Source organism: Dreissena polymorpha, chromosome 13, assembly GCF_020536995.1.
Source record: "Dreissena polymorpha isolate Duluth1 chromosome 13, UMN_Dpol_1.0, whole genome shotgun sequence".
NCBI lineage: Eukaryota > Metazoa > Mollusca > Bivalvia > Myida > Dreissenidae > Dreissena > Dreissena polymorpha.
The window spans coordinates 49,753,211-49,781,062 of record NC_068367.1 but is presented as its reverse complement, the minus strand read 5'-3'; the positions used below and the strand labels follow the sequence as shown (position 1 = coordinate 49,781,062).

General features: G+C 36.4%; 1 protein-coding gene across 3 annotated transcripts in view; it reads left to right on the top strand.

Annotated features, from left to right (window-relative positions):
* LOC127855320 (receptor-type tyrosine-protein phosphatase N2-like) overlaps positions 1-27,852 on the top strand; it is a 266,493-nt gene that overhangs the window by 125,067 nt on the left and 113,574 nt on the right. For all 3 annotated transcript variants that reach the window (XM_052390790.1, XM_052390792.1, XM_052390791.1), the window contains exon 8: positions 24,250-24,333. In XM_052390790.1, coding sequence (XP_052246750.1) covers positions 24,250-24,333 — 84 coding nt within the window. The remainder of the gene's footprint in view (positions 1-24,249; positions 24,334-27,852) is intronic.

Below are 27,852 nucleotides of genomic sequence, written 5' to 3'. Positions count from 1 at the left end.
AAGTTCAAAAATGGTTTTGGCTGGTTCAAAAACTTATCCGCCAGGGTGCAGGGCATTTTTCCTTATATGGCTATGATAAAAACTTGTTAACGCTCTAAAAGTCACATTCATTGTCTAATCTTCATGAAACTTGGTCACAACATTTGTCCCAATGATATCTTGAAAATGGTTTTGATTGGTTGAAAAACATGGCGTCCAGGAGGTGGAGCATTTTTCCTTTTATGGCTTATTAAAAACTTGTTATCACTATAAAAGTCACATTTATTGTCCAATCTTGTTAACATTTGGTCAGAACATTTGTTTTAATGATGTATTGGATCAGTTCGAAAATAGTTGCTGTCTGTTGAAAGACATCGCCACCAAGGGTCGGGGAATTTATCCAAATATGGCCATGGTTAAACCTTTTTAAAACTCTATAAAATTTACATTGAAAGTTCACTCTTCATAAAACTTTAAAGTCAGAAGATTTGTTCTAATGTTATCTTGGGGCTGCACTGAGCAGGTCTGTTCCTTTGTATCTCAGGTGAGCGACTTTGGGCCTTTCAGGCCCTCTTGTTGATTTTTGGGTCAGGAATAGTATTATGTGCACCTGTTACCATTTTAATATTAATAAATCAACAAGAACAGAAAAGCCAAATCAGAAACTTTTTAAGTTATAAAAAGCACACATTAAAGATCCCTGGAATTTGAGATGCAATCTTTGGTCCTGCAGATTCATTGGATTTCCACCAGTAAAGCCTCTTGTATTAGCTTTTATGGGCACAAAGTAGGATTACAGTGTACCAAGAATGCCAGTCAATTTGCTCTGAAATTCAACTGGGGGACGTTAAGCTGAATTTTATGAGACATTTTGTAAATGACACAGAATAAAAAAAGGGTGAGTGAGATCATTAAGGCACAATAGGAAATCACATGCTCTGCCTTTGCTGTACATTGAAAGATTGTTTTAGCCACCATGGCCTGTTGAAGATGTGACAGTGGCCTTTTAGTGATTACGTTTGTGCAGTCTTGGATACAGTTCTGTTGCTTGTTAATCAGAAATATAGAATTGAGCCATGTTCTAATAAAACAGGGCTTGATGCATGAAAGTAAAGTGTTGTCCCAGATGACGATGTGCATTTCGCACAGGCTGATCAGTAACGACACTTTCCGTTTTTTATACACATAAGCATAGTAACAAACCCTTAACACATAATCAGAAGAGTCAGAATGGTGAGAAATATTTTACCTGATTAAGATTATTACAGGGAGCTATAACCAGCTAGTTATTTTGCAAAATATTGCCATTTACATACATTTTTTATGCCCCCGGTAGAGCAATTATAGCAGTTGCACTGTCCGTCAGTCTTTCAGTCAGTCTGTGCGTCCGTCCGAAAACTTTAACATTGGCCATAACTTTTGCAATATTGAAGATAGCAACTTGATATTAGGCATGCATGTGTATCTCATGAAGCTGCACATTTTGATTAATGAAAGGTCAAGGTCATCCTTCAAGGTCATAGGTAAAGAAATAATCCAAGGGTAGTAACAAGCTTTAAAGGGAGATGATTTCTATTTATCATTTGGCAGGTATATATCATTTTCACTAGGGAAGTAATATTTTTTAAAGGGATATGATAATTTATTTTTTTAAATCAAATTGGCGCAGTTGGGGGCATTGTGTGACAAACACATCTCTTGTAGGTGTTATGTTCAAGAATATACATTTAACTACACATGATACATAAAAAGTGGGAAAATCATGTGCATCCTCTGTGCCAACCCTTTTAATGAAACTAAAAATGTGTTTGTTCATTTATTAAGAGAGCGGAAACAAATGTCACACATGCTTTCATGTATATGACAAACAAAATAAGTGACAATTGTACGAATCACATCTAGCGATTATTATAACCAAACAACCTTTCATTGACAGTAAACGAGTGATATACAGGGGTGTGATTTTTTTGCGGATTTCCGCGGATCAAGTTTTTCGGAGGTCATTTCTGCGATTCACGTAAATTCGTAAAAACATGGGGGAAGGGGTACGATCGATTCCACGGGCATATTTCATAAGTGGCCTGAAAAATCAGCGTCCCCCGAATCCTCTCCACGTAATTACATTGGTAGATTCTGCCTACACATTTTTGGAATGAGTGATGGGATTGGCTGTTGTTTCCCAATCTTCCAATTAAAATCGGTCTTTTAGAATGTGTTTCATAACTTTTTGCTGATTTGTTTACGAATGGCACTTTTGTAAACTTAAAATGAAGATTATTGAAAGAATGAATCTAACAAAAATTCGGAGATTGAAAAATTATTGAAAAATAAATGTAAATGGGATAGGGAAGAAACAACAGTGGATATAAATCAGAAAGCGATACTACTTTCTAAATGGGTACAGAATACAACTGTCTTGGTAAGTCTTAAGTCATATTGCATGTGTCATGATGTAAAAAAATATTGAACTACGGATCCCGTGGTAAATTGTCGTTAGTTGAACACTGTAACATAGTTGACCTTATTTCGAATTGAAATACATTGAGCTTCAACGAAAGATTTGCCTTATCGTTCACAGGGATCAGAACACACATTGATTTTGATCACAATTAATACTGATGACTTTGCACAATATGTTAAATGTGAATTTAAAAAGGTTTTTATACATAACTCTTCATAATAAATGTAAGATGGTGCTTATTTAAATGGCTGTTTTAAGGTTTGTATAAATTGCATTATGCACGTGATTCGCATAGTCAAAATCAGTCTAAAGAATTTTCCTCCCCTCAGACTTCACCTCAATCACAACCCTGGATATAAAATCACTATTGAAAAGAAAAACAACAAAAACATACCAAAATGCATTGACAGATTCAAAAATCTTAAATTTATGAGTTCTTTCTAGGATCTTAATCAATAATTAATAAAGGCATACTCATAGTTGTGTGCTTGAAATTCCTCCATCTGACAGGTCAGTTGGACATGCTTTACCAGGAAGGATCTCACGATGTAGTCTTAATTACACAGCATGCCTTTAGTGTCCAGACCTTATGGAAATCAGGCTTCATTTAACATCCCTAGCAATCTGAAGACCGCCTGCCTTCGAAACTTTACAGTGATTTCTACGATTTCATGATTTCTACGATTTCAATGCTCTCAAACTTCCAGTCCATAATTGTCATGAACTAAATTGCCCCCTAGTAAACCCAACCATGCAATTAGTGTGGTTTTTTTTCTTTGGCAAAAGTTTACTATATGGTGGACTTCTGAATTTGGAAAGTAAGAATTAATTGGGTTCCTAGGTAATAGAAAAGGATTTTTTCCCTTGATTATTCATGGTTCATCTAAAGATTCCATACTGTGGTTTCTAATTAGGAAGAGAATGGGCAATGAAGCTTGTGTAATAATAAAGTAATTTTTTTCAAGTAAGTTTATTGTAAACAAAGGCCTCCGGCCCATAATACATTATTTATACATAATGTATATATATCTATATATACACAGATAATACAGAGAGTTGTCCCTGCGTATATATGTACAATAACATTTGACTGGAGAAAAAAACAAAAACAAAAAACGAACAAACATACTTCAACGATAAGTATTACGTTCCATATGAAAAACGTTACTGGTTAACATAAAAGGCTATTTTTTTAATAACAAACTCATTTTCATTTCATAACAGATCAAAGAAATTCGATACCAATTATACAAATATGTTTGCCTTATTTCGGCATATTTAGAACATTAAAAAAATACATGATATTCATCCTCTATTTTTACGGATTCATTTTCTAATTGACAATGTGCTCATATTCTAAGATTTCTTGGTATTCCTAATTGTCTACCTAACTCTATTTGAAACCTATGGCTTGAACAACGAAGTCTCGCTAACGCTTGCCTGCAATGAAATGGCATTGCAATGTTTAAATATCGTTCCATGTTTAATAAAATTTTGAATTGCCTGTAAGTATCGCATCTAGGAGAATCATTTTTGTTTTCGTGCCAGGATTGAGTTGCACAATCAGTCAGACGTTGTTTAAAAAGAAGCATGAATAAATCAATATGACCAACATCCTGTGAGAGCCAAATAAAGCCGAACTCATATTTGAAAAGAAGCTCTTTTACATCTGTAGCCCAATTTCGCCTTCCAATATCATCTAATGACTTTAACATTTTACCGGGTATAACAGTTTTTTGGATATCTTCTATCAGGCATCTGGAGAATTCTTTATGGAGTCTTGCTGTACAGTCACCAAGCTATAATCTGTAGGCTTGTAGGTTTGTCAGTTATTTGATTACGCAATAGCCAATGCTCTCAGAGGAAGCTGCAATATGTTTCAGAATTCAACTGTGTGATCACAATAAAAAATACGATTTTTATGCTCCCCTTCGAAGAAGAGGGGGTATATTGCTTTGCACATGTCGGTCGGTTGGTTGGTCGGTCGGTCGGTCTGTCTGTCCGTCCACCAGGTGGTTTCCGGATGATAAGTCAAGAACGCTTGGGCCTAGGATCATGAAACTTTATAGGTACATTGATCATGACTTGCAGATGACAACTATATATTTTGAGGTCACTTGGTCAAAGGTCAAGGTCATGATGACCCGAAATAGTAAAATGGTTTCCGGATGATAACTCAAGAACGCTAAGGCCTAGGATCATGAAACTTGATGGGTAGATTGATCATGACTCGCAGATGACCCCTATTGATTTAAAGGTCACTAGGTCAAAGGTCAAGGTCACAGTGACCAAAAATAGTAAAATGGTTTCCGGATGATAACTCAAGAACGCATAGGCCTAGGATCATGAAACTTGATAGGTAAATTGATCATGACTCACAGATGACCCCTATTGATTTTCAGGTCACTAGGTCAAAGGTCAAGGTCACAGTGGCCCGAAATAGTAAAATGGTTTCCGGATGATAACGCAAGAACGCTTATGCCTAGGATCATGAAACTTCGTAGGTAGATTGATAATGGCTGGCAGATGACCCCTATTGATTTTCAGGTCACTAGGTCAAAGGTCAAGGTCACAGTGACCCGAAATAGTAAAATGGTTTCCGGATGATAACTCAAAAACGCTTAGGCCTAGGATCATGAAACTTCGTAGATAGATTGATAATGGCTGGCAGATGACCCCTTTTGATTTTCAGGTCACTAGGTCGAAGGTCAAGGTCACGGTGACCCGAAATAGTAAAATGGTTTCCGGATGATTACTCAAGAACGCTTATGCCTAGGATCATGAAATTTCATAGGTACATTGATCATGACTCGCAGATGACCTCTATTGATTTTCAGGTCAAAGGTCAAGGTCACGGTGACCCGAAACATTAAAATGGTTTCTGGATGATGACTCAAGAACGCTTATGCCTAGGATCATGAAACTTGATAGGTAGATTGATCATGACTCGCAGTTGACCCCTATTGATTTTCAGGTCACTATATCAAAGGTCAAGGTCACGGTGACCTGAAATAGTAAAATGGTTTCCGGATGATAACTCAAGAACGCTAACGGCTACAATCATGAAACTTCATAGGTACATTGATCATGACTGGCAGATGACCCCTATCGATTTTCAGGTCACTAGGTAAAAGGTCAAGGTCATGGTGACCCGAAATAGAAAAATGGTTTCCGGATGATAACTCAAGAACGCTTATGCCTAGGATCATGAAACTTCATAGGTACATTGATCATGACTCGCAAATGACCCCTATCGATTTTTAGGTCACTAGGTCAAAGGTCAAGTTCACAGTGACTCAAAATAGTAAAATGGTTTCCGGATGATAACTGAAGAACGCTTATTCCTAGGATCATGAAACTTGATAGGTAGATTGATCATGACTCGCAGATGACCCCTATTGATTTTCAGGTCATTAGGTCAAAGGTCAAGGTCACGGTGACCCGAAATAGTAAAATGGTTTTCGGATGATAACTCAAGAACGCTTATGGCTAGGATCATGAAACTTCATAGGTACATTGATCATGACTGGCAGATGACCCCTATTGATTTTCATGTCACTTGGTCAAAGGTCAAGGTCACAGTGACAAAAAACATATTCACACAATGGCTGTCACTACAATGTAGAGTCCATATGAGGGGCATGCATGTTTTACAAACAGCCCTTGTTAAGATTTAGCTTTTTTGATCACATTATCAGGCGAGTATTTAAGAAGTACCACCCCATCTGATAAAATGTGCTGGTATTCAACACGGTTAAAATTCACAGAACATGTGCAGTGTACTGTATAGTAACATCATTTTATTTATTTCTAATTTTGATGTTTTAATGAAGTTTACTTTGGATGTTTTAGTTCATTTTTGTTTTGATGTTTTACTGAAGTTTTTCAGGGCTTACACTAAGCGGCGTACGGCCGTATATTACGCCCGATAATTGTTTCCATACGCCGATAAAAAAAACACCATGACGTCCACTGTACTTCCTTAAAATTGGTCATATGCCGAAAATAGCAACCCGTGACGTAAGCTGTCGATTAAAATAACACTTCAATAAACACTGCTTTCTGCCGACTCAATGTGTTTTGCACACATCTCGATCAGTCTAAACTCCGCCTCCTTATATTTGCTACCGCCCGCAGGTGATTAGCAAGTTTATTGTGTGTTGTTTATCTAACGGTTACACAATTTACCCCCCCGCGCGGATCGCAAATTGACCGTGACAAAGCAGTCGCTTAAAATTGGTTGCTTTAACAACACACTCGTGCCTCTGCGCGTGCCATATGTTGTCCAATGATTAGGAGATAATTGCTGGTTTTGGGCAGACGGCACGGTAAAAGAAAGACGGCAAAAATAATTAAAGAAAAACAAAATTGATCAAAGTTTAATTAATTACGTAGATTCACTACCCTATTAGGTCCCGCGAGTTTTCTCAGTTTGTTAATCCACCGATAATTACGAGTAATAATCATCTTATATGAACAGGAATCACAGTTCATTTTCTATACTAACAAGTCATTTAACTAGTCAGAAACATTCAGAAAACACATTTCCTGGATTAGCTATAAATTATCCGAGTAGAATTAAATTGCTATGTCATGACCTTCGACATTGCAAATGGCTGACCTATTGTAACATTCTACCCGCGTTCAGTTCAAAGCTGGCGATTCAAATTACAAGTAATGTTGGTTCAATAATGGAGAAAACATTAAATGGATTTAACAAATATTTGATAAGGTTTGTTAAACCAGATAACAACAAGGAAAGTTTGGATTATTAAAGTTAAACTGGTAAGGCATTTATTAAGTGTACATATTTCGGACATATATATTATTCGGATAAACAGTAATTGATATACTAGATGCTCCATCATGACCATTCATTAAGATTGTGTTTTGTTGCAAATGCAGTCATAGGGATGAGGATAATAAAATGACAATAAATATGTGATGAAAATGTGCAACCGCACATATCTCAAATTACTTTAATGTGTTGAATGACTTTAATGTGTTATGATTACGTAGATTTTAATGAGAATTTATTGTTTTTACAAATGAACATAGTAAAATAATAGAAATAATAAAAGTTTTGAAATTAACATGTTTTGTTTTTTAAGTGGATATTGTTTGCACAAACTTCTCCCTATTTTTAAAGCCTAGGGTAGTCTCCGCCTTGTTGTAAGATATATCTAGTTACTTTCACAGATGTACAGTGACCCAAAATGGATGGGAAGAGTTTGTGATCATTTACGCAGTTTACATTCCGTTAACATCAACATAAAAGTTGTTTGGACTTCCAACATTTTTGAGTGGGACTTCCATAAGTAAAGGGCAGGAAGTCAGGACTTCCAAAATTTATTTCTTAGTGCAAGCCCTGAGTTTTTTTTATGTTCTAGTGTTTTGATCTTTAAGTGAAGTACATGTATTCAGTCTATTTCTCCTGTTTACTTTTGGTCAAGAAAACAAAAATTATTAGGTAAATAGAATATTAGGCCATTGCACATAAGTTTATTGCTGAAAATGAAAACCTTAACCCTTTCCCAGTAGAAAGAAAAGTGAAAATGGCTATATGCAAATAGCATAATACCAGACCAGCCTGGGGTAACTCGCAGTCTGTTCAGGTTTTATGCAAAATAATTCTACACAAATTGTTCATATATCTACTCTTCTCACATTCATACAACTTCATGACAGTTTTCAAGTTTGTACCAGCAGTAGATTGTGCTTTTTATGCCCCCGAAGGAGGGCATATAGTGATCGGACAGTTCGTCCGTCTGTCTGTCGGTCTGTCCTTTACACTTTGCGTTTAGGTTTTGAAAAATGCTCATAACTTCTATGTCGCTTCAGATAGCAATTTCATATTTGGCATGCATGTGTATACTGTAAAACCATTAAATTTCATGTGGTACGAATTTTCGTGGATTTAGTTGGTCCGCTGAAGCACGAATTCAAGTACCAACGATTATTTAAACATTTTTTATCCGAAATCGGACATTTCGGAATGTTATGTTGGGCAATCGTGCTATAATAGGAGTACGTGTCTGAACTGTTCCCGTTTTCAATCATTTAAAAAAGAGACATTGTTTGATTGAGCCATGCTAGTTAATACAATATGTTGTTTTCTTGATAAGTGTTTGGGTAATAAAACTTTTTAAATCAAGCTGGTATTTAAACTGTACATCAACGATTGTTTTTCTTTTACGTGACGTTGTCAAATTAACAGTTTGCAGATGTATCACATATGTCAATTAGTGCCAATTCAAGTTAAAAGAGACAACGGTTTTCACACGTTATTTTGGGGACCTTATTACTCAATTGTTACTTCTAGGTGATCGATTGCGCTGAGAATTGCAAATATTGTCGAAACAACATTGATGGCAATTAGCGAGCGGAGACAAACAAGTGCGCCGCTTTATGGCACTTATTCAGTGCACATTAACCTCAAGTCTTGCTGTCAACACAGATTAGCAGATTATGCTTCGATTATTACTTTTGTTGTTTTAATAAAAGTTAAATTATTATGACAGTCAGTCTTCCCAAAAAAAATTGAAATCCACAAAATTTCGTGTCAACAAATTAGTTGTTTTTTTATTAAACCACGAAATTTCATACCGACAAATTTCTATACGTTTACAGTATGACAAGACCTTTCCATATGCAAAAATTTTGACCGCTGTGACCTTGACCTTGAATTTAGGGTCCGCGTAAAGGTTTCGAAATCTGCGTTTAAGTTTCGAAAAAATCCCATAACTACTATCAAGCGTTTATAGGGGGCATAAGTCATCCTATGGTGACAGCTCTTGATCAATTCAAAATACTGAGAACTTATAAATGTGCAGCCAACACCTGGGGCATACTATACTCTTGATACTTTGATATTATTACTGGTTGTACAAGGTTTTTTTATAATTTAATTTAATAAAGTCTGATATAATAACATTTGCAACATTATTGAATGATAATAGAAAGGGTCAGTGACATACAACAGCACAGATTCAAAGGAACATAAAAAGCTTTCATGCTAGAAATGCCTTTTTATTTGGAAACCCTATGTGCTCCACATTTTCATTGATGGTTGGTTAAAATAATTTGTAGAACTCTGACAGACATGGATAGTGTGGGGTGAATATTGAACTGACATGTCCCGGATTAACGGGTTTAAAGAAATCATTATGAAGTGGAAATTCTCTCTGACAGACGTTTCCTGTCTTCAACATGGCCGTTTTAGCGTAAGCATCTTCTACTGATGGCTTGTCTGGTCATGAAAACCAATCTGGGAACTTTTTTCCTCTGCCTAACTCTTTTATGCTATTTCACATGATTTCACTTAAAGGAATGATCAACAGATTAGACAAAATTATGAACGATTTGGATGTTTCACATTCGTCAATTTTAAATCAGCTTGAAAGTTAAGTGAATGATATTTTATTCGACAATAACTTCAATAGCCCTTAAAAATCCAGGTTTTTGTGTTGCATTGGCCTTTTTATCCCCCGCCAGAGGCGGAGGGATATTTTTTTGGCTTTGTCTGTCCGGCCGGCCGTCCGTCCGGCCGTCCGGCACTTTTGTGTCCGGAGCCATATCTTGGAAGTTCTTTGGTGGATTTCATTTAAACTTGGTATGAGTATATATATGCATAAGAGGATGATGCACGCCAAATGGCATTGTACACCATCTGTTAAAAACAGACTTATGGCCCTTTGTATCTTGAAAAAATGCTTTTTAGTGTCCGGAGCCATATCTTGGAAGTTCTTTGGCGGATTTCATTTAAACTTGGTATGAGTATATATATGCATTAGAGGATGATGCACGCCAAATGGCATTGTACACCGTCTGTTAAAAACAGACTTATGGCCCTTTGTATCTTGAAAAAATGCTTTTTACTATAGGCACTTTTGTGTTCGGAGCCATATCTTTGAAGTGCTTTGGCGGATTTCATTTAAACTTGGTATGAGTATATATATGCATAAGAGGATGATGCACGCCAAATGGCATTGTACACCATCTGTTAAAAACAGACTTATGGCCCTTTGTATCTTGAAAAAATGCTTTTTACTATAGGCATTTTTGTGTCCGGAGCCATATCTTGGAAGCGCGTTTTTGTGAAAACGCACGACTTATTAATTCACCTAAATAAATTGTGAAGGCTTAAGAACCTTCCTTTGTCTTAGTTTTGTGTTATTGTCCTCCGTCCGTCCATCTATCATTATGTTTATCCGTCCAATTTTTACCCATCCTCAAACAAAGCATATGTTGCGGGGGATACCTTGGGCCTTTCAGGCCCTCTTGTTTAGAGTTATATTACTCTGAACTCTTTTTCATTTAATGTTTTCATGTATAATATTTATGTGCGAAAGTTAATGTATAAGATATTAAATACTACCATTTTGAATTAAACATTCAAATAAATGTTATAGTTGAGGTACGCAGAAAACACAAATATTTGAACACTTGTATATCAACCAGAACAGAAAAGCTTATTAAAAAACTCTATACAAATTGAAAAAATTCAAGCACAAACTGATGACCCCTGGAATTTGGGATGCAATCTTTTGTCCTTCACTTGTTCTTTCACTAGGAAAGCCTCTTGTATTAGCTTTTATGGGCACAAAGTAGGATTACAGTGTACCCAGAATCCCAGTCAATTTGCTCTGAAATTCAACTGGGGGACGTTAAGCTGAATTTTATGAGACATTTTGTAAATGACACAGAATAAAAAACAGGTGAGTGAGATCATTAAGGCACAATGGGAAATCACATGCTCTGCCTTTGCTGTACATTGAAAGATTGTTTTAGCCACCATGGCCTGTTGAAGATGTGAAAGTGGCTGTTGGGTTATTATGCTGGTGCAGTTGGGCACCAACAAATGACGGGGAAGCCCTGACAAAGGGCAGTGTTAACTCTTTCCTGAACATTTGTCAGATAGTAAATTTGGTGCATTTAAAGTGACGAAATTATGAAATTTCCACTTAAAGACTTATATTATTCAATCATCAGTTCAGCATGCTTTTATGATGTATGTTCTTTATAATGCCCCTGAAGGAGGGCATAAAGTGGTTCGACTGTCTGTCCGTATGTCCATCCATCTGTCTGTCACACTTTGCAAACGCAGGTTTCGAAAAATGCTCATAACTTCTTTGTCGCTTCAGATAGCAATTTCATATTTGGCTTGCATGTGTTTATGGACAAGGTCTTTTCATACGCACACAAATTTTGACGCCTGTGACCTTGAACTTAGGGTCCGCGTTTAGGTTTCGAAATCTGAGTTTAGGTTTCGAAAAAAGCTCATAACTTCTATCAAGCGTTTATAAGTGGCACTTTAATTTCAGCCAATATACCTAAGGAGATACAAAAGGGATGAAAACATGAAATGAGACATATTTTAAAATGGTGGGGCATACAAATGAAGGTGGAACGCATAACTGAACAAGTTAGGGCAAACATGGAAAAGGGCTCCCCTACCATTCTGCTTTAGCTAAATCCTTACAGAAGGAACAAAGGTTCTTCATTGCCTGTCAGAAACTATAAATTGAACAAGTAAATGTGCATAGTAAAGAACCTAAGCAAGCAATCAGATGGGCCGGATTGATGGGAATTTTTTTAACTGATACTGATTATTACAGAGAGCCAAATTATTTGCCAGTAATTGAGATAAATATAACCAGTACATACCTTAATTTTTATGCCCCCGGTAGGGTGGCATATAGCAGTTGAACTGTCCGTCAGTCCGTCTGTCTGTCTGTCAGTCTGTGGGTCCGTCTGAAACCTTTAACATTGGCCATTACGTTTGTAATATTGAAGAAGATAGCAACTTGATATTTGGCATGCATGTGTATCTCATGGAGCTGCACATTTTGAGTGGTGAAAGGTAAAGGTCATCCTTCAAGGTCAAAGGTATTTTTATGCCCCCTTTAAAAGAAAAGGGGGTATATAGTTTTCGCACTGTCTGTCAGTCTGTCAGATAGTCTGTCTGTCAGTCTGTCAGATAGTCTGTCTGTCAGTCTGTCACACTTTTCCTGTCCGCTCTCTAATTAAAATAGTTGTCATCCGATCTTTACTAAACTTGGTTAGAAGTTGTATCTAGACAATATCTAGGTCAAGTTCGAATATGGGTCATGCCGGGTCAAAACTAGGTCACGGGGTCACTTAGTGCATTTCAAGGATTTAGCATGGTTTCCACTCTCTAATTGAAGTAGTTTTCATCTGATCTTAACCAAACTTGGTTGTAAGTTGTATCAAGAAAAAATCTAGATTAAGTTGAATATGGGTCATGCCGGGTCAAAAACTAGGTCACGGGGTCACTTGGTGCATTTTAAGGATTAAGCATGGTGCATGCTCTCTAATTTATGTGGCTCTATGATTTATTTTGATATTCTAAGACATTTTTATGCCCCCGAAGGAGGCATATAGTGATCGGACTGTCCGTCCATCTGTCCGTCACACTTTGTGTTTAGATAAGGGATGGCAACGAATACCGATATTGGTATTCGGATATTCAGTCATCCTTCCGAACGAATATTGGGATATTCTGTCAACATCTGTTAGAAAAAAATCAACTTTGTTTACCGTACTATTACTCCATAAATTCTACTTTAGTTTTTACCGGAAGTGGACCCCGGAAGTGACTAAATATTGACACAGGATTGCCGTCGCTAATTGTTAAAATTGAATGACGAAAACTGTTTATAAACTTTTAATATTGTACATCAACAATAGAATGAGAAACATAATATTTACATGACGACAAAATAATAACATGACAAAACAGTTAGATCAATAAATAATTTAAACTGAACTTAAACGTATTATTTACATAGCGAACACATGCAAACAAAACACCGTTGCCACATTTAAAAGTCACTCGGATCGGCAGCACTGGGCACATGAACATTGTTTTTATTTAAAAACATATTGCATCGACCAGATCACTGGCCAGTCTATTTCTTAGTTTATTGATGAGCAATCTAGTGGTTGAGAATATGCGCTCAGATGGCACAGAAGTTGCAGGTACAGATAGAACACTCCTAGCAACATACGCGACTTTCGGAAATTGCCATCGTGACGTTTCCACAAGTCAAGAGCTTTAGCGTTTGGCTCCATTTTCACAAGCAAATATCTCTGAAGTTCATCAGAATTCTCTTGCTCGGTTGAACTATACACTAGAAAGTCTAACTTCCTACGTTTGCGCGGCATTTCACACAGTCTTTATCAGAATCGCGAGGATGAGACGGCAATCTCAACGGTGCCTCGTCCATACGACTCTCTAAGGTCTCCTCCGCGATCTTACGTTGATCACGTGACAAGAACGGGAGGCCCTTGTAACGTGGATATAGAAGAGATGCGAGAACAGGTGTTGATTTCGCGGTTTCCGTTGCAGTCGGCTGATAGTGTTTATCAAGTTCACCCCTTTTTGTCTCCTTAATGCGCGAGATCAGAGAACTGTCTGTGTCCTCAACCACTAAGCACGTGTTAATTAATCCACACACCATAGGATAGATCACAGAACATGTTACATCACTTTCACTGCACATGTACGCGGTCGCGTCAGTTAACACACTGAGACACTCTGAAAGTTCAGAAACAACTTCCCACTCGTAATCCTTCAAAAGCAACCCAGCGTGTAGCAATGATAATATTTTCAATTAAATGAGGGCGAAATACCAAAAACATTTCTTTAAATATAATACCTGATTGAATATTGAGTAATTAATTAAAGTTTGGACCATACGATACGCAAATACTCATTAGAGGTTGAGTAAATTATTTTCAAAAAGCTTTTTTGATTGGACAAAGTGATTATAACCATACAATCTTTTTTGTTTTTCACACCAAGTCGGCACTCTCTTTACTTATTTAATCTTTGATCATGTTAAATGTAATTCGAGTTATTAGATCAAGATGGGTCGGTGTTTTAATTGCCATTCGGTCTTAATTGTTTTTTACACCAAGTCGGCTTTTCCTTTACTCATTTAATCTTTGATAATTTTAAATGTAATTCGAGTCATTGGATCAAGTGCAGGTCGGTGTTTTGATTGCCGATGCGATTTGAACCTATCATAATTTTGACACAAAGTGACTGTCTTTGTTAGGCAATTAGCGGGATTAATGACCGGTATACTGTCATCACCATAGCGACGAATTATCCGGACTAAACATTATGACACGAGGAACAACTTTTTTACAATGTTTGAAGCAAATTTCACGAATACAAAGTCTTTGAAATTACTAGATTATTTTTATTTTTTTATTCCGAATATTCAATTCGGAAAATAGTATCCGAATATTTGGTCCGGGACCGAATATTCGGATATTCGTTGACATCCCTAGTTTAGATTTTGAAAAATGCTCATAACTACTATGCCGCTTCAGATAGCAATTTCATATTTGGCATGCATGTGTATATGGACAAGGCTTTCCATACGCACACACATTTTGATCCCTGTAACCTTGACCTTGAACTAAGGGTCCGTGTTTAGGTTTCGAAATCTGTATTTAGGTTTTGAAAAAAGCTCATAACTTCTACCAAGCGTTTAAAGGGGGGCATAAATCATCCTATGGTGACAGCTCTTGTGCTACATAGCTTGTAACAATATTCCAGTATTTTGGCCGATTTTTATTATTAAGGGTTATTGTTTACTCGCCTGTCATAAATCAAAGCTCCGACCGCGAAAGCCAGATGGCTCATCAGGCATTATAATAAAATGCATTTTCAAGCATTTCTACGTGAAAGATCAGTCTGAAATTTGGCATGCACATAGAAAATAGGTTTATAAGTATCGAGAAGTGCTTATTTTTCGCGATGTTAACAGTAAACCTTGTCTTATAAGCAAACCAGGCCTAGTTACAAAGGAGCTGTATTTACAGAAAATCATCATTTTTGGGGTGCGATATTAGGTGTTTGGGCACATTTCACAGAATAAATGCATTTGTTTCATGAATTTAAGGAGCATTGTGAGTTTTTAAGAAAAAAATGCATTTTCAGAGGAAAAAAATTAAAACAAACGTACAAAAACTCGTCTTGAGCATCTCAAATCGCAACAATTTGTGCTGAAAGAACTCATTAACACGTTTTAATAGTTGTTTACTTCTTTTTAAGCCTCCTTTTGAAGAAAAAGGGGTATATAGTTTTCCCACTGTCCGTCAGTCTGTCTGTCAGTCTGTCACACTTTTCATGTCCGCTCTCTGATTTAAATAGTTTTCATCTGATCTTTACCAAACTTGGTCAGATGTTATATCTTGACAATATCTAGGTCAAGTTCGAAAATGGGTCATGCCGGGTCAAAAACTAGGTCACAGGGTAACTTAGTGCATTTCAAGGATTTAGCATGGTGTCCGCTCTCTAATTGAAGTAGTTTTCATCTGATCTTTACCAAACTTGGTCAGAAGTTGTATCCGAATATGGGTGCCGGGTCAAAAACTAGGTCACGGGGTCACTTAGCGCATTTCAAGGATTTAGCATGGTGTCCGCTCTCTAATTGAAGTAGTTTTCATCTGATCTTTACCAAACTTGGTCAGAAATTGTATCAAGACAATATCTAGGTCAAGTTAGAATATGGGTCATGCTGGGTCAAAAACTAGGTCACTGGGTCACTTAGTGCATTTCAAGGATTAAGCATGGTGTCCGCTCTCTAATTGAAGTAGTTTTCATCTGATCTTTAACAATCTTGGTCAGAGGCTGTATCAAGACAATATCTAGATCAAGTTCGAATATGGGTCATGCCGGGTCAATAACTAGGTCACGGGGTCACTAAGTGCATTTCAAGAATTAAGCATGGTGCCCACTCTCTAGTTTATGTGGCTTTCTGATTTATTTTGATATTCTAAGACATTTTTATGCCCCCGAAGGAGGGTTTATAGTGATTAGACTGTCCGTCCGTCTGTCCGTCACACTTTGCGTTTAGATTTCAAAAAATGCTCATAACTTCTATGTTGCTTCAGGTAGCAATTTCATATTTGGCATGCATGTGTATATGGACAATACCTTTCCATAGGCACACAAATTTTGACCCCTCGGACCTTGACCTTGAACTTAGGGTCCATGTTTAGGTTTCAAAATCTGCGTTTAGGTTTCGAAAAAAGCTCATAACTTATGCCAAGCGTTTATAGTGGGCATAAGTCATCATATGGTGACAGCTCTTTTTTTTTATTCATATTTGCGCAGTAGGGGGCATTGTGTTTCTGACAAACACATCTCTTGTTTTTTTGTAAAAGTATACACAGTTAACTACAGATTGACATATGGACAATGAATGTTTTAAAAACATCTGTATCGGTCAGAACAGTTCTCTTTGAGTGTACACTAACCTATTTTTGAAACTTAACATTTGGTACTTGTATTCATTTATTAAGAGGGACAACATATGAAAATGCTTAACTCGATAAATTCAGGCATACTCAAAGTAGTGTGCTTGAACCTCGATTATGCTTCAACACGATGTAGTCTTAATTGCACAGCATGCCTTAAGTGTCCAGACCTATGAAAATCGGGCTTCAATTAACATCCCTAGCAATCTGAAGACCGCCTGCCTGCTATTTCACTACTGGCAAAACCAGTTTATAATTGTCATGAACGAAATCACCCTCCTGTTGTGTTGGCAAAAGTATTGTTTCTGTTGAACTCTTAATTCGGAAAGTAATAATTATTTGGGTTCCGAGGTAATAGAAAAAGATTTTTTCCCCAAATGTTCATGGTTCATTTTAAGATGCCATACGGAGGTTTCTAATTAGGAATGGAATGGGCAAGGAAGCTAAGATGTTAAGTCACCAAACTGAAATATGTAAGCTTGTTGGTGATTGGAGTACGCAATAGCCAATGCCTTCCAAGGAAGCTGCACTCTGTTTTAGATTTCAACTGTGGGGTCACAATAAATGATACGATGTTTAAGAATTTTACTTTTTTCAGCACATTACCAGGTGAGCATCGTAAAAATACCAATCCGTTTGATATAGGTTGTATATTCAAATATATATCAAATTCTGAAACTATACTTAACTTGTTTTCTATAGACAAAGAAGGAAATCAAGTGTGGGTTATTCTGCAATAATTATGGGCGGAACTTAATGTTTTGAAAATAGTTCCAAATAGATAAAGAAAATATTGCAGTAAAATGCACGTGCTAAAACCTGCTCTAAAAGAAATGTAATAAATGTAGTATATAAATGTAATGAAACAACAAATTGTATATTTGGTGATAAGTAGCATAACAATGCCTACAAAGAATGTTATTTGGTAGGAAACGTAATTAAGAAAACATTTATAGCATGTAAGCTTTTCGGTAGCATCAATTAACGTGACGTCATTAAGTTTCTACGATTTTTTGTTCTCAATGACAGTGACATCATTTGCAAAATATTTATGAATGAAAATGACGCATACATGCCATAATTTTTTAGGTCCAAAGCGGGACATTCCATAAAAAATTGTCGGGACATTTGACCCAAAAGTGGGACACCTAAAACGATTTATCATTCCACCTTTACTGTAGTCAGTATAGTACTAACAAATACTCGTGATACTTTTATTCAAGACATAAAACATCTGATATGAAGCATGGAATCATAAACATAACAATAACAGTTTTATAAAATAAGACAATAGCAAACAACGAGGATAATATTCATCTTTTTCGAGTACAAAATCTAGAACATTACGACAACAATACTCATTATATTAATTGCAATGGCAAACATTAACGCAGGGGAGGCTATCCAGTACACTGAAAGTACTGGTTACAGTAAACTATCTACCGAACAGTTACATCAGTTACACACGGAATGCGTGGCCGTACACATTTCAGAGGTAGGTTTTTGGTGGAAGCAAACTGTCTTTGTGTTCATTTTAACTCTTAACAACGCCTCAACCGTATTTACACCAACAAAAACAAAAGGACAAAAGAAGTCTATGGATGCTTTACTCGAATTATTTTTCTCTAATGTTAATAATCATATTTTGTTTTCTTCTTATATACACAGATTAAACTGAATTGTGAATTGTCAGGCGCTGTATTGGGGTAGTGTCAAACTGTCATGAATAACAACACGTTGTTTTTATTACAATAACACAAGACAAGATGGGTACCACTTTTACTGTTTGTTGCGATGTTTTTTTAAGCATGTATCCATGCGCAGTTACTTGTCAATTGTCGCGGCTTAATTGGAGTAGGGTCAAACTGTCATGCATAGCACCTCGTGGTTTTTAGCTTAATTGGAGTAGGGTCAAACTGTCATGCATAGCACCTCGTTGTTTTTATTACAATAACACCCAATTACACTAGACAGGATGGGTATCACTTATTGGACTGTTTGTTGCGATTTTGGTATATTGCACATTCGGATTATCCCGCTATGTATGAACTAAACATTAAATGTAAAAGACTCATTAATGACGTAGAGTTAATTTTACAAAACAATTGTTTTGTAAACCGTTTCAAACAAATACAAAAATAAACACATTTTCAACATTTATTTCATTATAATACAACTATCGATAGCAATAAGCGACCACTATCTTGAAGACCACTATGGTGTGAATGCCTGATGAAATAAATAATTAGCCGATAAATCGCTGATAAGGTGTCATAAACAACACTGGTACACACGATAAGTAGAATCGGATTGTTAATTGGGGGCAATAAAGGGATTAGCGGGGGTAAGTGTTAGCGAAACAGAGCTTGAATAGTGAATTTTATTGGAAACCTATATACCTTACATCGTTTTTTACGAATGTCGGGACAAATCGCCTCATATCGGGACGGCAGGACAAAGGGCCCAAAAGCGGGACTGTCCCGCCGAGATCGGGACGTATGGCATGTATGAAATGACGTCATAATATGTTTGTACAATTAAATGATGTCACGAAATAATAATTTTCTATGATGGTTTGTTGTCGAACAACCCACAGTAAGGAGTATAGATGCGTGTTATCAAATCACTCGTGCTTCGCACTGGTGATTGAATTCCTACGCATCTATATATACTCCTTACTGTGGGTTATTCGACAACAAACCATGATAGAAAAATATATTATTTCTTAAATACACCTAACACATGCAATATACTTGATTACATCATTTTGTTGATTACTATTTTTGATGATTTAGTGCAGTTTTTAGTCATTTTCTTCTGTTTACTTTTGACCTTTGTATCTTGAAAAAATGCTTTTTACTAAAGGCACTTTTGTGTCGGGAGCCATATCTTGGAAGTGCTTTGGCGGATTTAATTGAAACTAGGTATGAGTATATATATATCCCCCGCCAGAGGCCAGAGGCGGAGGGATATTGTTTTGGGGTTGTCCAGCTGTCCGTCCGTCACTTTTGTGTCCAGAGCCATATCTTGGAAGTGTTTTGGCGGATTTCATTGAATCTTGGTATGAGTATATATATATGGATAAGAGGATGATGCAAGCCAAATGGCATTGTACACCATCTGGAAATAACGGAGTTATGGCCCTTGGTTATATCCGTCCGATTTGCACCCATCCACAATCAAAGCATATGTTGCGGGGGATATCAATTCTACGAATTTGCTTGTTATGTTTGTTACGCTGTACAGTTCGATGAAATAGCATTGACCTGAGGTTGTCAAGTGCAAGATATTGAAAGGTAAACAAATAAAATATTATTTTAACTCAATTTAATACATCATTAACACAACAAGAACACTAAAGGAATGTTTGTCAATATTTGTTTGTTTTCCCCTTATGATATTTCATTTAAAAAAATACTGAATTAAAGTAATAGCTACTCTTGAAGAGCTTATGATCAAATGGTGTATTTAAGTATCTATAGACTATTGCAAGTTTAATATGCATGTGGATGGATATTAACTAAATTTTGTCTTCATTGTAAGAAGACATTGAAGCAGCACTTTATAATATAAAATGCTGTCAAACATGCACTTAAAAACAATTTTAATTCTGTTACTTATAATCATATGTATAATGCTTAATGTCTCCTCATTTCATGGTTTATGGCGCTATTTTTCCAATTTCATGGTTTATCACGCTAATTTTCCGAATCTGAATGGCAAAGGCTGTAACAAATCAAAGCAAAAAAATCACTTAACAGATTTAATTATTAGCAAGTAAATTCATCTAATGCTTTATGTACCATTAAACTGATTTGTGACCCAGTCATGGTGTTTTAATGCTCAAAATGATTGAAAAGTTTAAAACTACTGGCAACAGCCCAAAACTACTGAGAGATGCCCTCCATACTACTGAGAAGCAAACGGTAGGGTAAACAGGTCTGGATCCAGATGAGACACCACAGAATGTGGCGTCTCATCAGGATCCAAACTGTTTGCTATTCTGATAGTATTCTTTGAAAAAATTGGAAGAAAATGATAATTTAAGAAATTCAGCAGACAACATTTTAGCAGAAGACAAATTTCCCAGCATGCAAAGGGTTTATAAACTCTGATTTTGTGTAAAGTTTGCAAAATGAGTTGAATGGCCACAAGATTCAATGATCACAGAAAGGGTCAGTGGTCATAAAAATGTGTCCATTTAAAGAAACATGAAAAGCTTTCATGCTTGAAACGTCTTTTTGTATGGAAACCCTATGCACTCCACATTTTCATTGGTGGTTGGTTAAAATAATTTGTAGAACTCTGGCAGACATGGATAGTGTGGGGTGAATATTGAACTGACATGTCCGGGATTAATGGGTTTAGAGAAATCATTATGAAGTGGAAATTCTCTCTGACAGACATTTCCTTTCTTCAACATGGCCGTTTTAGCAAGCATCTTCTACTGATGGCTTGTCTGGTCATGAAAACCAATCTGGGAACTTTTTTTTTCTCTTTATAACTCTTTTATACTAATTAACATGACTACTCACTTAAAGTGATGATCAACTGATTAATAACTTTTTATGAATTATTAAGAAGTTCCACTTTCATCAAATTTTCATCATCTTAAAAGTTAATAGAATGACATATTTTTTATTTGATAACAACTTAAATGGCCCCTAAAATTAACACATTTTTTGTGTGTAAAATGGACCATTCATGTTACAAAACTTCATACTAGTATGGTTTCTCTATTTTATGTTGGAATAAGGGAATTTTTCTGTAGGAAAGCTGATTGGCAAGATGTTAAATATTGCCAATGTGAATTTGACATTGCTATAAATGTTCTAGTTGATGTTACTTAATACAAAATTATGTTTTGGTTTCCTGGTTATTCCCTGCACAGCTGTTGGTATACTGACTTTTCACATGATATACAATGTGAAGGCCGGTACACAGGGTTGAAGGCAATTATTGTATTTTGTAACAAAGAATGAAGCACAATATTGAAACAAATTAAAGTTATTTAGTAAATTAATAAATTAATCCTGTCTTGAGAATAATGCTGTTGCTAAATATCTTTTTTTATTATTGATAAAAATCTTGATTTCGAAACTTTTTGAATGTTGAATGTTAAAACCAGTTGATAAAGTGATCAGAAAGTTTTAACACTTTTCAATTAACAGATCACTATGTCTTAAGATTATTGATCATCAACATGTTTTAACTTGTAAGGATGTGCAAATGTATGGTTTTGTCAATTGATCATTGCATGGTTTATGTTAATTATACCCCTACAAACGAAGTTTAGGGGGGTATATAGGAGTGAACTTGTCTGTTGGTCTGTCGGTCGGTCGGTCCGTATTAAGTGTCCGCTCTCTAAATATACCCCCATTACCATTGGTAAGTGGGGCTTTGTAAGAGTCACTTTGTCTGTCATTCCGATTGTCTGTCTGTCCCGAACATTTAATCTGATCTTCACCAAACTTGTTCAGAAGTTGTATCTAGATGATGTCTAGGTCAAGTTTGAATACAGGTCATGCCGGGTCAAAAACTAGGTCACGGGTCACTTAGTGCGTTTTAAAACAAAAGTTTGTTCATACCATAACTATGTCAGTTATCTTTAGATTTTAATATGACTTTGTACATTTGTTCACCATCATGGGACGGTGTGTCATGCGAAAGAAGTAAGTCGATATCTCCAAGGTCAAGGTCACACCTGGAGTTGCCCATAAATGAACTTGTCCGGGCCATAACTTTGTCATTTATTAAGACCTTAAAATCATATGGCACATTTGTTCACCATCATTGGACGGTGTGTAATTGGAAAGAATTACGTTGATATCTCCAAGGTCAAGGTCACACTTTGAGTTCAAAGGTCAAAAATGGCCTTAAATGAGCTTGTCTGGGCCATTATAAACTATGTCATTCATTGTGAGATTTCAAAATCACTCTGTACATTAATTTTGTTCACAGTCATTTGGCGAAATAATTCAAGAGTTCAAAGGTAAAAATGGCCATAAATGATAATGGCATAATAGTTCTTAAAAATCACCATAAATTAGCTTCTCTTGTTTTGTGAAGACAGCATGCAAAATATTCGGTGTCAATGCAGCATGTGGGGGTATACGTCACGTCTGTGACAAAGCTCTGGTTCAAGTTGTTTTCATCCGATCCTCACCAAACTTAGTCAGAAGCTGTATCTAGATGATATCTAGGTCAAGTTTGAATATGGGTCATGCTGGGTCAAAAACTAGGTCACCGGGTCACTTACTGCGTTTTAAACATTCAGCATGTTGTCCGCTCTCTAATTCAAGTAGTTTTCATCCAATCATTCACCAAACTTAATTGGTCAGAAGTTTTATCTAGATGATCTCTAGGCCAAGTTTGAACATGGGCCATTCCGGGCCAAAAACTAGGTCATGGGGTCACTTAGTGCGTTTTTTAACATTCAGCATGATGTCCGCTCTGTAGTTCAAGTAGTTTTCATCCAATCTTCACCAAACTTGGTCAGAAGTTTTATCTTGATGATCTTAAGGCCAAGTTTTAACATGGGCCTTGCCTGGTCAAAAACATGTCACGGGGGTCACTTTAGTGCGTTTTAAACATTGAGCATGGTGTCAGCTCTCTAATTGAAGTTGTTTACTTCCGATCTTCACCAAAGTTGGTCAGAAGTAATATATAGATGATCTCTAGGCCATGTTCAAACATGGGCCATGCAGGGCCAAAAACTAGGTCATGGGGTCACTTAATGCATTTTACACATTCAGTATGGTGTCTGCTCTCTATTTCAAGTACTTATCATCCCCTCTTTACCAAACCTGGTCAGAAGTTTTATCTGGATGATCTCTAGGCCATGTTCGAACATTGGCCATGTCGAGCCAAAAACTAGGTCACAGGGTCACTTCGTGCGTTTTACACATTTAGCATGGTGTCACCTATTTCAAGTACTTTTCATCTGCTCTTCATGTGGGGGTATTCTTCGCGTCTGTGACAAAGCTCTAGTTTATGATGTATTAATGTTTAATCAGACAGATAGTATTTAATTATGTCTGCACAGGCAAGTCAGGGACAACACTTTCCGCCTAAACTTGATTTTTGCTAAGACGAGATTTTCTTAAAATGATATACATCAGAAAAGCTGAAAGTGCTGACTGAACAGGCTAATCTAGGACAACACTTTACGCACATGCCTTATACCCCCTTTTCACAGAACACGGCTCACTTCTTTTGAATGCAAATGTATGAGAAGCTTGAAGAGTTGTAGAGAAGTTATGCATCGTCTTTTGAGATTTTAGTCCACCATGAGGGCGTAATGATGTATTGAATGTCAAGAATAGATAAAAACAAACTGATTGCTTGGATAAAGCACAAAAAGATGTATAAAAATCCCTGATTGTTTGGGTACTGGTTTCTCATTAAACTGTTAATATACACATTTGTACATACATGACATACATTTTTATATGCTCATAAAACAGGCTCTATGGATTCTGAGTTTGACAACACTGGATTTGGTATTTCAGACTTGACGTGCAAACTGCTGAGAAGTTGATAGAAGCACTTGGAAAGATAGTGGCAGCCAACCCTGGGACTCTTAACAACAACATGTAAGTGGGTCATCAGTTTCCATGGTAACTGTATGTTATTGGGTCACTAAGGTTACTTTATGTCATAATATTCTACATGGTTTCTGTATGGTTAGTAATGTCGACCACAGTTATTGACCAACAGACCAGCTGGAAAAACATAGTTTGTTAAGGCCTCTGCCAAAAGATTTGAAAAAATTGATCTTATTATGCAAAAATAAGCACCTGATATAAATACCCATAAATGGTTAATTCTCACTTCTTAATTAACAAGAACATGTAGCTACTGGTCTGTTGTCTGTATTGCCTGGTCTGTCCAAATATACATGGACAAGTGAGAATTTTTACACAAAAAATGTGGAAAAATGAAAAAAGTCTGCCCCGAGGGCTTAATTCTAGTCATAAAATTAACGTGACCTTAAATCTTATGTCAGTATGCACATATTCATATAATTATACTTCATTGTATTTGTAATAAATTTTATTGGAAACTGTGTACTTTTCAGCAATAAATCCAAGCAGGCGTAAAAATATTGCAATTTAAGTTTCAACAGACTGCTGTTCGAACTATCTTATTTTCTGGATATGGTCACAGGTGTTCATGAGAAATCTGCCTGTTTGGGTTCGCTTTTCTCTGCGTAAACACCTGCCCCCTTCCCCATATTAACTGACATTATACTTAGTTCTTTCTTTAATGATACTAAAATAATGATAATCACATACTTCATATAGCCGACTCATAATCCTGTTGCTAGGCAATGACTGAAATGTCGTCTGAAACAGCGGTGTCTCATCTTAATCACCCACCGAGAGTGGTTTTTGTTAAAAGGACTTTTTAATAAGAGCCGTTATTATGGTTTTAATGATACACCCTTGTGATTTAGCACTGCTGGCAATATACTGACTGACTTAATAATGGGAAAGAGAATCTTTTGTGTGTATCAAGTTAGTAATTAAATGTAGGCAAAGTCTCTTTCTTAGAAGGAGAATGCAAATAAACTTGATAAATGGAAATATTTCATTCAGTTATCTCGTAAATTTGTTATTTTAACATTCTTAAATTCATATAAAGTTGCAAACAGTTTTGGGCAAAAATTTTGTATATAACATGTGGCTTGTATTATTTACCATTATTCACATAATTTATTTTATAAAAAAATGTTGCTTAATCAAAATGCCTATAGGGTGGAAGACTCTCGGCATAAAATGATCTAATTATAATTTGTAGATATTTTGATTGTATTTGTACACTGTAAAGAACATATTTAAATGATGATGCAACTGTCTGTGCTTTAATTTCTAGAAAAAAAAATCTATTGCTAACCACTATACACTTAACTTTAAAAAGTGAGCTTAGGGTGTTATTAACATCCATACAAGATGCTGCCTGACTTTTCAGAAGCACTCACTTTATGCAACAGGTAGAATGAACAGGATTAAGAAATCTTTCTTTGCAGGGCTACGTTTTTTTATTCCGAAGGCTAGGAGTCAGTTTATCAGTTTATTCAGTGTGCCAGCAGTCTAAAAAACACACATGATTACTATCTAGAAAAATAAATACTTTTGTTTAAAAATCTTATTTAAGTTTTACAGCTTTGGCAACTAGATAGTATTGTATAGTTTAAACATATTTAAGCTTGTCTGCATCGAAAGCCAAAAAGCGGTTGGTCTATCTATTGGTAGACCAGTTGGTTTCCAATCAATTACTTTTGAACGGATTGACCAAATGGCTTGATACTTCCCATGTGCATTGGTCTTTGCCAGTAGATGACCCCTATTGAAATTGGGGTCACTAGGTCAAAGGTCAAGGTTACTGTAACACTAAGAGTGCTAATTGTTTCCGATCAATAACTTGTGTAAACGGATAGACCCAATGGCTTGATACTTCCCATGTGCATTGGCCTTTGCCAGTAGATGACCCCTATTGAAATTGGGGTCACTAGATCAAAAGTCAAGGTCACTGTCACACTAAGAGTGCTGATTGTTTCCTATCAATAACTTGTGAAAAGAAATCAGGGTCACTTGATGAAAGGTCAAGGTCACTGTCACACTTAGTGTGAAATCGTTTCCGATCAATAACTCATCAACTGATTCACTGATTGGCTTGATACTTCCAATGTGCATTGACCTTGGACAGTAGATGACCCCTATTGAAATTTGGGTTACTAAGTCAAAGGTCAAGGTCACTGTCTCAATAAGTGTGAAAATCATTTCGGGTCAATAACTTGTCAACAAAGTGACCTATTGGCTTGATACTTCACATGTGCATTGGCGTTGGACAGTAGATGACCCCTTATTAAATTAGGGTCACTAGTTCAAAAAGGTAGAGGTCACTGTACCACTTATTTGATAAGATTAACTCTTGTGATAAGTTTTATTGCAACAAATCCTGTGTCAAGGCCCTGTTTTGGGGGCATCTGTCTCCAACCGCAGAGCTTTTGTTATTTATTGTTATTTATATAGAACTCAAGTTTGTTTTGTTTTTTCCCAAAATTTACACTCTTATTACACACAAATGTAGGATTTTTTCATTAAAAAAGCAACAACTTATAGAAAGGCTGAAACATTTGTTAACTTGCCTTAAATGAAGACCTATGGTTGCTCTCTATTATTGTAGTGAGAGCATTTGATTACGATGTACAGGCAAGACAATTTAAACCTTAACATTAAACACAGTCACTAGTAAGCAGATGTAGCCCTGATTCAGATATTCCTATGTATATTAGACCATGTATTTGTGGGTGACATTGCATGTATGGCTCTGATTCATGCGTTAGATTTGATCTTAATTGAGCTTTTAACAAATCAGCTCCAGCAATCTAGCCGAGGTCTTCCCTAATGAGCATTGGTTCCCTGATGGTCTGCCTGGAACCGCATTGATTCATGCTGCCAACAGAGCTAGCTTAACAATTAGTTTGAAAGGTGAAACAAGTAGCTGCTACAATAGTACTGCCTTGGGACACCATTGTGAATGACAATAGAGAAATAGAGATGCATACAAGTTGATTATGGATTGTAGATGCAATGATTTGCTTGCTCTTATCCTTTACCAGATCACTCCTGTATGGAGGCTAGAAATGTGTAGTCTGCCCCATTCCTGTATTTATGATAGCAACATGTTGATAAGTATCTTCTATTTAGGCCATGAATTTGTAAACTAGTCATTCTTCTATGTAGGCTATGAATTCCTTATGGTCACTCCTGTATGGAGGCTATGAATTCTTAGACCAGCCACTACTGTATGAAGGCAAGTACTGCTTAGTCTGGCCACCAGTTATTGTGGCTATGAATTATAAGACTAGCAACTACTGTATGAAGGCAAGTACTGCTTAGTCTGGCCACCAGTTATTGTGGCTATGAATTATAAGACTAGCAACTACTGTATGAAGGCAAGTACTGCTTAGTCTGGCCACCAGTTATTGTGGCTATGAATTATAAGACTAGCAACTACTGTATGAAGGCAAGTACTGCTTAGTCTGGCCACCAGTTATTGTGGCTATGAATGATAAGACTAGCATTTACTGTATGAAGGCAAGTACT